The following is a 13260-nucleotide window of genomic DNA, read 5'->3' as shown; positions in this document are numbered from 1 at the left end:
ACAAGAGGCCTCTTGGTAAGACTTCTTGTTTGGTCTTCTGCTGTGACAGTGAATAGCAGAATTTTCTTTTAGCAGTGTTAACTGACAGAAGTTTGTGTAAGCTATCATTGCATCCTGGTGCTGAGATGAATAAAAACAGGACATGTTTGAAGCTGATTTCTTCCACTTGGACTGTCTGTAGCATTAATGTGTCTGGTGCTGATGACACTTCACTAATAGGCAGGGGAGTTACAGGCATCCATTTGAAATTGAGGCAATCCTGCTTTTAATACTAATCTTCAGGAGCATTCTTCTAAATTCAGAGCAGTCTCTTGCTTGCATTTTATTTTTCTCAGAGATTTATTTAATCTGGATTATACCAAGTTGGTAACTAAATGCAGGAAGAGAAGCTCAGCAGCAGCTCATCTCCTAGAAGAGTCCAGTTCTTTGAAGCCCAAGCAGTTCATCCCACCGACATAAAATCCCAGAGCAGGAGACAGCAAATTGGAGGATTTGGGCTGGTTTATCTTGGCATTTGTGCTTGTTGTGTTTCTTGGATTTTAACTGGGGATAAGGTGCAGAGCTATTAGGTTGGCATATGTGAAATATTTCTGAGTTGTTGAGTTTCCATAGTCTATCCAAATCCAAATATTAGCATTTGAGATTTTCAGGATTTGACAAAGTTGTTTTAGTGCTCTTCCTCCTGCCCCCCCCCCCCCTCCAGCTAGTTTAGGTTTTAAAAAAGGCAGTCTGAATTACACCTCAGGAAGAGCAGTTCAAGCCTTTTAAAATGCTTGAATGTGAAGACTTTATCACTAAATCTAGCAGATTACATTTTAGAACAGCTCTCTTACTGGGAGAAGAACATGCATCTAACTGATTCTTAGATGCTTGAAATAATATATAGTGACTTTTTGAAATCTGTATTTTAATTTTTAATATGTTACATTTATTCTGAATTGTATTAATAGTCTGTTTCTGCAGCTGAAATGTGGCTTTTGAATGACAGTACATGATTTCATTGCAGTTAGTGTATTTCTGGAGGTAGGACCAGCTTTTGTATAGAAAGCCAGCTTCCAGTTAAAAGGAAGGTAATTTTTAGTATGTCCTTCAGTAAACCCAGTGGAAGGTTATTTACTGTCATGGCAAATGTTCAGTTATGTAAAGTGTCACATTACTTTAGTTTCAGAAGAGAAGCTTTGAAACAGTCTGCTGTATATATCTTACTAAAATTGTACAGCAAAATATTGCTCTGTATGTTATGAGGCTAAGTGGTTTTTTTCAAGTGATTTCCCCCCTCCCCAAAGATCTGTAAATAGGTGAATAGTTTGTGTGCGTGACAGAAGCCATGACTTGGGGCAGTCCTTCTCTTGTGATCTGTGAAATGGGTGACACTAGTTTTATGTTCACCTTCTAGTCCCATGTGCACAGGATTTTTTTGTGTTAAATGAGGCAGAACATAAATAAGCACAAAGTACATCTATAAGAATTTTTAAAAACACAGTCCCAGGAGATGTTGATGTTTCAGTTTTGTCTCAAAGATGGACATGTCCTAGAAGTTACATGGCCTTGAATAGAAGCTTCTATCCCAAAATTAAGTGGTTAATAGAATTTTTTTTGAAGTTGGCTAAGCAAGCATCTTAATCTTTGGAATTTCATTGCATGCTTGGATATTTTCTTTATCCAGTCAGATATGTGTGTAAGCAGTTAATTTTTTTTTTTTCAGGGAATAAGACTGCATGTGTCTGTAAGTTTAATAGAGCTTTTTAAAGCATTTCTTTTAAAAGCATTGACTTATGTTCAGTGTAGGCATTGGCATTGCAGTTAATATATGTCATTGGAAAGGGCCAAGCAAATTACCTGCCATAGTTATGGTTGAAATTGGGCAATTGATTCTATTTTTGGCAGCTAAGTGTATGTGAAAATGCTTTGGTTATTATTTCAAGTGCTCAAATACAAATATTTACTTCAGTATATGTTATGATGCCTTGTTGACTTATTAGAGGTCATTCTATAGCTTGAAGAAAGACCTTTCTCTAGCTCAATTTGTTTAAAGAAAGGTATCCTCAGTGTATTTGAAAGCATTTACAATTGAATGTGTCAACAATTTTCAGCGTTAAAACCGTTTCCCATCTAGTAATTCCCCCAAAGTGGGAGCTGTATTTAATTTTATGTTGAAAATTAAATGTATGTAAATGTATGTAAAAAAATACTTTGTTTCAATCAATTACTCAAAATTAGTTTGACTGGGCATATGTACCGAGACCACTCACATTTCAGAAAAATGTTGTAAATCGCATCATATGGAATGAAGAAAGAATCCTGTTACCTCACAAGACAGTGGTAATTCTTTTCCAAGAAGAGGCAGGTACCTCTTCGCCTTGATGGAAGGGGTCCTGCTTGTCTGGCTTGAAGTCCTGTCTGCTACTCCTGACAGTTTCTGGAAATAGGTAGGTCTTGAAATGTGCACACCTACACGGGTAGATCTGAGGATGTAGCCAGAGTTACTTGTTGAGTGAAGTCACTGATAGATTGTGTTCTCAGTGCTTTGTAATTTTGTCTGCCTTTTTCCACTTTGGGTGAACAGAATGTCATGTATTTGCAAGTTCAGCCACAGAAATCTAGCTGCTTTTGAGGATGAATTATGCCCTTGATGTGAATAAGATCAAGTTCACCTACTTTTTAAAATGAGAGGCAAGGAAAAAAAAACAATCAGAATATTTAAAAGCTCCTACATTTCCTTCAGTCGGCGACTTCAAATTTCAGTAATTGTATCAGTCAGAAAAATGCTTTTTACTGCTTTTTAATTCGGTAATTTTTAATTTTGGCTGTTTTGGATGTGCAGTTGTAAAGGCTGGAATCTGGAAAGCCTAAGGAATACATGCTATAACATGGCAGGTATACCCAAGGTGGATTTGACTGTCAGGAGGAATAGAAATGGGGAAGAAATAACTGGTGTATGGGACAGGCAGATGATTCATGAGTAGAATCCAGAAAAGTCCCTTCATTTGCGTTGCTCTTTTCTAGCTTAGAATGGATTTGAATTTCTGAATCTCGTTATTCTTCTGCTGTCAGCAAATTTTGTTTAAAATCATTAGATTTCCACCTAAGAGAAATTTATTTCTGTTCATCCAGGTATATAGGATGATACCTCCCACTGATGGTGTTTTAATGATTACTTGGCAGGATTGTATCATTCTGGTGATCTAGGAGAGCTCCAAAGGGCATAATAGTAATTTCTTCTATTTTGCTTAAAAACCCCATTATTCTTTAAGCTTTTAATTTTATTAATGTGGAAAAGTACAGCATTAAAATGTCAATAAACGATATAGCAAGGCTTATTTGTTAATTTCATATTCCCATATGTAATTTTCCAGTTGCATATGATTTTCCTCAAGACTGGAGCCTGATTTGATACATCAAGTGTGCAGTGTTTATTCCTAATGACTGGCTATTAAATATCTTGTTTATTCATTGTGTAGCCTGAGGTTCATTTATTGCGTGCTGTTTTCTGAAGACAGAAGACCTAATTCTTGAAATAAAATATTCAGATGTCCAAACAAACAAGCAAAACAAACCAAACAAAAAAAAATTAATCTGTTTTCACAAATGACTGAGGTCAGGTTGTCCTCATTCTCCTCAAGCAGTACAGGCAAAGGTTGAAAGCACACACACACATTATATATATATATATATATATGTATGTATGTATACTTACACACTTCTGGGAGCCTGTTTTGAAATGCTTAAGACTCTTAAAATTCCAAGAGATGCAATTAATTAATTAATAAGTTTATTTTTTAGTTAGTTATTACTGTTCCTTATCTGTTCCTTAACTGATTTCAGCTACTACACAAATACTGATGCATCTCCTAGGCCTTAACTGCAAGCAGGGAGCACAGTCCCACCTTTCCCAGCCTTACCCCCTCAGTGAGAGTTTTCTCTTTGTGATTTGCTTGCTCTTTGCTCTGGGCTCTGTCAGTCAAGCAATATCTGCTGGTCTGTGACAGCACTGGCTGCTTGCCCTGGATATTTTTCTCCTCATGGAGAACCTAAGGAGAAATTACATTTACTGCATAACCAGGTTTCATTTTCAGAATATGAGTGTCCAGTGTACTCAGTGAAGCTGCAGGTTTATGGAAGTGAAAAAATAATTGGTTATATCAGTAAAAATCTGTGTAGTATGTGCATACAATGCTGCCCAGGTGAGATTGTGCAGTCAAGCTTCATTATGGTATTTTCAGCTACTGAATGCTTGACTTTGTTAACAAAGTTGAATTTTTATTTGTGTTTAATATACACTCAGTGGAATAACCTGTGTTGGAAGCATCCTATGTATGAAATTTTCTACATTATTTTCACAGATTCAGACTTTCTGAGGAATGTTTTAGAAGGGTTTGAGTGATGAGGCAGCTGTTGGTCATGCAGCCATTGTGCAGATGGGTGCAATCCTGCTGAACCTTGCATTAAGAAATACTTGAGGTCTGGGCAAACTTGCTGTAGCTCTGTGCCTAAAATATTATTAAAATTGGATCAGAAGCTATTTCCTAGTTTGTTGGCAGCAGTAGGTGATAAATACCTGGTGTTCTGTTCTGAACTGGGCTGAGTGAATTGTCTGTAGCAGAGCCAAGCTGGCACAGAGTTTGCCTTGGCAGAGAAGGTGAGTGCTCTGTGGCATCGAAATCTTGGGAATTTCCCTCTGTTGGAAGGAGCTGTGTGATGTAGTGCCGTGTTAAAAATCTCCTGTAGTTTTCAGTGTCACTGTTTTTGGAGTCAGCATTGCCTATTTTTTGGGTCAAGAAATAAACCACAGCACTATCCTTTCATAAAATGTAGAAACAGATTTGCTGTGCCTTAGTGAATTGCTGCATAGGTAAAGGTTTGCACAGGGCCCAGAGTTGAAGTTAATGTGCAAAACTGTAGTTTCAACCTCTAGTTTGTATTTTGTTTAAAAAAACCTAAACATAGAAGAGTTTTCAAAATAACCATACAATCATTGTTTACATGCTACTTTTATACCTCTAGTGGATTTCATACAATTTTCTTCCCACTGTTTATGTAGAAGAGATTTTCCAAATCTCATTTCATTACATTTATATCATGATTAACATTCCTTGTGTGTAACAGATTTCCATAAAATTCAATGATCAGGTGATTGGGTTAATTTTGTTCCTTGACTACCATCATTTCTTGGCTTACAGTCAAAATTTTTTTTCTTAAAAGCAGTGAGATGATTGTGTTTCCTCCTGTCTACTTCCCCTGTCTCCAGGGAATCATGCAAGAATTACATGCATTTTCCTAATTGTATGTGTCAAGAATTGAAGAAACAGGGCTATTTCATCTTTGTTCAGAGAAAATTGTAGTCTTTCATTAGAAGAGAAACTCCTAGGTATTGAAGCCTTAAAGGATTATGTTTTGGTAGCTCTGTGTTCTTGGGTCTAAACAAAAAGATGTCATGTGTCATTTTCTTTTGGCTAGTATCTAAATGCATAGACTTTTTTTCTGAAGGTTTTTCATTGAAGTAGTTCCTGCGTGATATGGAGAGCTTCCTGTATAATGTTGTTATTTCCAGAGATCCCAAAGACTTGGAGTAGGAAGCAATTATTGATTTATCTTTTCTTTCCTCTCCAGACTGCATATCTCAGAGAATGTTGGAACTGAATATGCTAAAAAATACAGAGAAACAGAGGAAGAAGAGCTGAATGTAGCTGGAAATGATCAGCTTGTCTATAAAACAGGTAAAAAAAGAAACAAAATTACTTAGTTCCTATTATAAACTCAGATATTACTGTCCCTTTTTCTCCCTGATGTCTTTACACTATCTCCCTCTCTAAACTGAATGTACTTGTTTGTTTTTTGATGTATGTGCATTAGTTTGTTATATATAAAGCATGGTATTAAAAAGTAAACTCTTTATTTTTTGGAAAACACAATGTATAATGCTGTTGCATAGATAAATGTGCATACATCTGACTTTTTATATTGATAAATGTAGGTATGTGATTAAAATAAATTTGCAAAGAAAAGATACCACTCATTAGAGTCATGCCTTTGTTCTGTTTTCCCGTTTTCTATTCCTATTTCTCTGTGTGCTTGATTGTTGCTTTGAGCTGCCTTTAGAGAGAAATTCAGTTGCACTTCTTTCCTAGGAGCTCTGGTAAAAGCACTGTGAGGCTGACTCACTTGTCAGGGCAGCTCAGCTTCAAACTCTTACTGTGCCTCCTCATTTCCAGATCTGTTAATGTAGCTGATTTCCTGAGAGAAGGTCATTTATGTTTTATCTGTTCTGCGTGTCATTATCTTAATACTTTCTGTATACCTCTGCTGGCATGCCAAAATGTGACAAATTGAGACATTTTCTAGAAATTATTGTCCTTCAATGCATCTGCAAATTCTCAGGCCTCTGGAACTCAGGCTGATGAAACCACTTGTGGGATTTCTCATCAGCTGAGATGCAGCAGGAACACTTGACCGGTTTACCATGTGCAGTGCACCCTGTCTTCTGTCCTAACCACAAAATACTGTCTCTTGTTCCCTTGAAATGAAAATTTGTAGGAGAGGAAGTATTAATAGGTGGAAATAGGGGAATAAAGAGACTGGAAGGAGCTTCCAGTGTTGTCATTCAGGAATGACATTTCCCTAATTCTTGTATGTGTGTTACTAGTAAAGGAGAGACAGCAGAAAATTGAGTAAGATTAAGTTCTGTAGATGTTTCTTTAATAATACAGTGGTTTTGATTAATGCAAGGCAATACCATAGCTCATTCAGTATCTTTTACCTGTTAAATCAGAACCTTGTATAAAATAGACTAGCAACTTTAGCAGCACTAGTGGCTGCCATGACTTTAAATGGGACTGATGCTAGCAGTGTTCTTTTTGTAAAAGATACAGGATTATAACTTAGGCTTTTTAGGAAATATTTCTGTGTAGGCATCCTGGTGCTTTATTTTATAAATACGTATTTTCTCTTGGTCTATCCTAAAATATTTGTCCTTGAAATTTTACCTTGTAATATTTACTCTTGCCTTCCAGTGGTAACTTACTGAAACAGCATCTAGTTAGCAAACAACCATAAAAAAAACCCTAAAGTATTGACACATTACATAATCTCTTATTATTGATCCAGTAGATAGTTTCCTCAATTCCTTGCTCCCCCTTCCCCCTGTTCTGGTCTCTGTCTGTCTCATTGTCTGGAGTCAGTTGCTTCAGGAGCTGTTCTGTGCAGTGTTGATGCCTGCCTGCTCTCATCAGTGCTCTGCTCCCAGCGGTGTGTGATCCAGTGGCAGACTCCGAGCAAACTGGGTAGTGACAGGACTGGAACATTCCTACGGCGTTCTGAGACTGAGCTGCCAAATCCCACCTAGATGTAGAATAAAAAAAAAGCTTCAGAAAAATCTCATTTCTTACTGCTCTTAACTTTTACTTACAGACAGATTCGGAAATACTGTGCTAGGATAGTAGAATAAAAAAGCTCAGTTAGTGAGCCGTAAGAATTGTACTGTTAACTTTATAGCTTGTAAATGTATATGTTGTTCTACATTTGAGACTGCTTTTCTCTAAGGTAGTATGGTCGTTTTTCAGATTTCAAGAGCTTTGGAGATGTATTTGTAACTATCAGCTATGTTGAGATGAAAGTGTATGTTTTCCTCAAGAACATGGGAACTGTCACAAATGATCAAGGATTTATCTAGACCAGGACCTATGAGTTGAGCTGTGTTGAATACAAATGTAGTCAAGAAATAACCTTCACAGCATGGAAATGAGAAACTGATTTTTTCTGAAGGGTCTGAATTGGTACCCCTTTTGTAGCTTCTTTCTCTCAGAGTTGCTGTTCTAACTATAGGCAATATTTTCTGTACAAATTGATAGCCTGTTTTAAATCTTGCAGTTACTGAAAGTGCTTGTGTTTGCACTGCTTGTGCCTTGTTATTTGATGAAATTCTGTTAAGTTTAAACTTAACAATGCTTTCCAGTTTCTTTGAAATTGAAAGCACAGTGCTTGTGCTTTCCAATTTCTTTGAAAGAGCATATGCTTTTATACTGAGAGGACTAACAGAAAAGCCTGATCTACTTCTGTGTTGGAGAAACAGATAATCAAGGAACTGCATTTAGAGTTCTGGCTTCTGCAGAGCATAGTAGAAATGATACTGCTGTGCAGAGGAGGTTGAAGTAATTGAATAAAAGAAGAAAATTCTTTGTCATAAGTGTTGCCAAAATGAGTAGAGCATTAGCAGTCCTTCCCTGTCCCACCAGGCTTTTTTCGATTTTGGTACTGGCTCTTCCAGGCTTCACACACTTTTGATTCAGTCATGGGGTCATGGGGTGTTGTGCAGAGGAAAACCTTCCAGAGCTGGGTGTACAGGACACTTAGCACTTTGCTCATCTTGTAGAAAATATTTTTTTTTCCAAACGTGGGAATTCTGAACTTTACAGACTAGAGCTTTGCACATCAGAAAGCTTCTAAAATCCTTAGTTCTCTCCAATGTTTTTCAGAAAGTATAAACAATTGAAAAAGGAAAAGTTTGTGCCTTCCTTGCTGATAATTTTGTAAACCTGTAGCTGAGTGTCTGTATTGGCAGGAATGACCAGCTTTTCTGAAAACCAGTTCTCATTGGGGGATTTATTACATATTAGATATGAAAAATAAAAAAGAAAAAACCCAAACAAACCCAAACATTTAAAGGTAATTACACTGTATGGTATAGAATCCATAGTTGATTGGTTGTTTAAATCAGTAAAATAACCTTTCATCAGAGTGTACATTCAAATGTTGTCTTCTGCAGCAAGTCTTCATGGTTTAGAACAACTTTCATGTTTAAAAAATAAAAGCGAAAATTTTAAGGTCTTTAAGGTGGTTGTTCAAGTTTCCCATCTCAATTTCATTTTGTTTTTTACTAAGGATCATAATAGATTTCAGATGGAATTAGCCCTCAGTTTGTTAGGGTGAGGCATTTCCATTGCTGGTTGTGTCATGTCAGTGTTGATCTCAAGTTGCCAGTTTGCTGAGGTCCAGAACTGTTCTCTCTGCAGACGGAAGTCTCAGAGCTGTCATGGTATTAGTTCCCCAAGCTAGCTCAGTAATGTTTTTTCAATTTAAGCACGGAGGACATGTCTTGAAGAGAAGAAAAACCAAACCATACAGTGTTTAGTACTTGCAGCATCTGCTAAGTGATTGTATGGCTGTCAGTTGTTAAACTCTGTGTGGTGATTGTAGCTAACATTGGATCACTATTTACTTTTGGTATCATTTTTTTCCAGACTCCTGTGCTTAGGAGAGAGTAAGATGTTGCTGTCCTAGAAATGTTACATAAAAAGCAGTATTAAAAAAAGTTATGTTTTATTAGTGAAAAAAAAAACCACACACAAAAAATTAATTACATTGTTTTTCAGCAGGTATGTGAATACTGGTGGCTATTTCTTTGCTTCTGGTTTGTTCTCTTTGTGTTTTATAAATAAAATTCTTAATTGAATTTTAGGTTAATGGTGTCTTACTAATACGCTAGGGTTTGTACTGAGTTACAGAGGGTTATTATATGAATCTTACCTTTGGATTTTTATGCCTCTCTCCTTATTTATAAGCACTATTAAAAATTGCATTCTTCTTTTAACATTTTAACTTTTCAAAATTGCTGTATCAGGTGATAGAGGTGGGAAGGTTATGTTGGTTTAGCAGGAAATCTGCTGATACTGAGATCTGTTCCCTAACAGCTTGAGGTTTCTTCCAGCCTTGGTCAAATCACACAGAGCTATGGATGTCTCAGTTGTGACATGTTTGTGCCAGAGGGAAGCCAGTCTGCCTTTGTGTGGTGTTGCTGTGGCAGAATGCTATATATAAACGAATTTTTCTGGGGAATGTATTTAGAAACTTGACCAAAAGTATTTTTAAAAGGACAGTTAATATTTTGAAGAGGTGCTGCTATCAAGTTCTGTATTTGTTTGTGTTTAGTGGTGCTAAGTAGATCCTTGTGCAGTGATCACCTTTCACTGTTGCTTTACAGAGTCCAGGTGAAAGAATTTTTCCTGTTGTAGAATGTGGCTTAAGGAGAGCTCTGGTTTTTAGTGCCTTACAAAACTCATAGGGAGCTGTCCAGCTTTTGAGGGTTTTTTGTAGTGTTAGGATAACTTAATTTGTTTTCCTTGACACCTTGAGGCAATTCAGGGGTGTGGACACTTTGAGGAATGGCACAGAGCTGTTCTGTCTGATTCTGCTTCACTGCTGTGTGAGGTTGTTAGAACTTTTCTAAAGAAAGGGAGCTGTAACTGTAGTCAGGTATTTAGGCTGTTGCCTTTATTTTAAAGTTACTATTGCCTTTGTAAAAAGAATAATAGAATTGTCTCACTACTTTATTTCTTAGAGAAATAGTGAAATGAAATAATTGTAGGGTTTTATTACCTGTATGTAATAAAACCCTACAATTTTGTCATAATACCTGGTGAAACCTGTTTGAAATGGAAAGCATTTCCATTTTTGGTTTCATTATGCCATGGGTATTTAGCTAGATTTTTTAGTTTTTACTTTAAAAATTGTTGTTTACCATTCTTGTCCAGGTTTTCCCCTTCTGCACCTCCAGACCTGTTCTTTTGTTTTCAGGATCAAACTAACTGCAGACCTCTGAGCAGAAACTTAGGCTGGCACTGAAAGATTTCTGTCCTGTATTACCCAGTGCTAATGGGGACTAACTCCTGCCTAGGTGTACTGTCAGAGTATCACACTGAAAAGTCATCAGAGTGCTTAGCAGATTTTAATGGCCAAGTGGTACAAATATAATGGTCTTCCTATCAAATTGTGGGTTATTTTGTACTGTGGATGCAGTAGACTTTAAGGGAAACAACATATGTACATCAATAAGGCATATATTTTTCTGTATTGTAAACAATTACTGGGTATACAGGTAGAATTGGCAGTTGTAAAGCAAACTGCAAAAATCCAGTTTTTTACATTAAGAGAGAAGCATAGAGAGTTGTATATATCCTTTCCACTGATGGTGGCTTACACACACAAGCAGTGTTTTGTCAGTATTGCTTCCAGTAAAACAGCAGTTGCATGAACACAGAAAATCTCTTCAATCTATTAATATTAAAAAATACTAATTCTATTAATACTTAAAGTATGCAATTCAAGTTTTAGAGAAGTTAGGTTCCCAAATACTGTTGTCATAATCTCCTGCTGGTGTTTCTCTTTGTCTGTTGAAATAAGTGACTTCTGGTTATTTTTGTGCCTAGGTACTTCATTGTCTCACTGTGAATTAAGTGATTCAACTTTTATGCCAATAAGTAAGTGCAAATATTTGGACATGCCTACAGCCAAACACAGGGAAAAGGTAATTTCAGTGTATTTCTCTCATGAAATAAATCTGAAAATAATGTTTTGTTGTGGTTTTGGGTGTTTTTTTTATTTTTTTGTTTGTTTGTTTCTTTCTGTCATTGTTGCTTTTTTAAAAGGAAACTTCCATTCCTGCTCTAAACACTGTACAAAACTTTCAGGTTTTTTACAAGACCATTGCATAAAATTTCTTAAGAGGAAAAACGTTAGTGTTACACTTTCTGTTTATAGGTATTCATATAAAATATGTACATGAGTGTGTGCCCTTATTCTTTTCTGTGGTCTTCTAATGCACTTTAGTATCCCACTTATCTACCAGTGCCTACAACCTACAAGATAATAGAAGATATGGCACAGTATTTTAGAGAGGCTTGCTTTGTGGCTTGGCAGCTGTTGACATTTCAAATCTGTTTGAAACCTGTTTTGAGTTGTTTCATAGACTTACGAGCTTTCTTGAAAAATTGTTTCAGATAGTGTCTCTGATACAAAAAAATTCAGTTGTGATTGTAGAAGGAGCAACTGGCAGTGGAAAGAGCACACAGATTCCACTATATATTTTGGATTATTGCATGAGCCAGTCTCTGCCCTGCAACATTGCTGTTACCCAGCCTCGGAAAATCAGTGCCAGCAGCCTTGCCAGGTGGATTAGCAAGAAACAATCATGGACACTGGGTGGGCTTGTAGGATACCAGGTATGAGGAAACTTCCAATTGTATTTTAAAATGCATTAAAAAGTGCTGTGTGTTCTTTCTTGATTACTTTTTAGCGTATCTAGCATACTAAAGAAATGTTGAGAATCTGCTTTTAAAGTGGAATTGCTATTTTTTATCTGTCTCCTGCTAAATGTTTGTAATTCAATCAGCTTGTAAATTTGAACAACTATAAATCCTGATGGGCCTCCAACAGAAAATATTTATCTGCATCAGAGATGTCTACATTACTAATCGCTGAAATTGTTGCAGAACTATGTTCTGTGTTGTCTTCTTTAAACTCCTTAAGTAACTTACTTTATTTGTTTGACTTTACTACATTTATTTGTCAGTTCTGTCAAAACCTTAATGCTTTTATGACCAGGTTTCTTCGTGAACAATCTCTTGTTCCTTTTTAACATGTGAAAAACTCAAACTATTTTTTCCTCTTAAATCTCTCTCCTCCTTTGGCTTTGTTTAGATCAGCTTCAAGCTCAGTTCTGTCCCTCCATTTATAAACTTGATGCCACATTCCTCTTTTGACACAGGTCCTGGTGCTTTGATCAGCTCCTTGTCAGTGCCCACCCCAAGCTGCTGTGATGGTGGTTTCATTGTTGGTTAGGGCACAGCTGCCTCTGGATGAGCTGCTCTGGTTCCTCAGGCCAGTGGGTTCACACTGGTGTTGACAGTGGGAGAGATGTCCATGGAGAATTGTCTGCTTCTGGAGTCCTTTGCTGGGAGGAATATTTGCTGGTTTCTTCTTCCTCTCTGCTTCATTCTATTTCTTGTTGTTTCTTCCTTTCTTCCACTTAGGGTAATAAGTATATGTTTGTTAGCTTTAGAGGTTTCTGTTTCTTCATAGGTCTGCAGCTACAGGTTACTTTCTACTATGCTACATGTTGGTACCATTTATGTGTGTTAGGTGTTTTCTGTTACCCTTAAATCTGATTTTGTACAGTTTTCAGGTCTGGAGGGGTTTGATTTTTCACTGAAAGTGACAGAGGTGGCAGTTGTTCACAGTGTGGGCTCTTACGTGTCAGGCTTCTGCTTCATCTGTTATCCCATATCTGCTTTCTTCCATGCCACATCATAAATATGACAGCAGTAACCAAAACACTAGTGCTATCAGCATTATTCTCATACTAAATCCTGAAAACACAGCACTGTATCAGCTACTAAGAAGAAGTTAACACTGTCCCAGCCAAAACCAAGATAGTTATTTATGTTGTTTCAAAGTCATTTATATAAAAATCCTTTGTTGTGATTTTTG

General features: G+C 36.7%; 1 protein-coding gene across 1 annotated transcript in view; it reads left to right on the top strand.

Annotated features, from left to right (window-relative positions):
* The window catches only part of TDRD9 (tudor domain containing 9), a 66816-nt gene that overhangs the window by 12019 nt on the left and 41537 nt on the right, over positions 1 to 13260 (top strand). The window contains exons 2-4 of the mRNA XM_083862773.1: positions 5611 to 5717; positions 11202 to 11299; positions 11772 to 11993. Of these exons, the coding sequence (XP_083718899.1) occupies positions 5611 to 5717; positions 11202 to 11299; positions 11772 to 11993 (427 nt within the window). The remainder of the gene's footprint in view (positions 1 to 5610; positions 5718 to 11201; positions 11300 to 11771; positions 11994 to 13260) is intronic.

The sequence above is a fragment of the Zosterops lateralis genome, assembly GCF_965231275.1.
Source record: "Zosterops lateralis genome assembly, chromosome: 6".
In the NCBI taxonomy this organism is placed as follows: Eukaryota; Metazoa; Chordata; class Aves; order Passeriformes; family Zosteropidae; genus Zosterops; species Zosterops lateralis.
The sequence above is the reverse complement of the archived record's forward strand: the minus strand, read 5'-3'. Positions and strand labels throughout refer to the sequence as shown.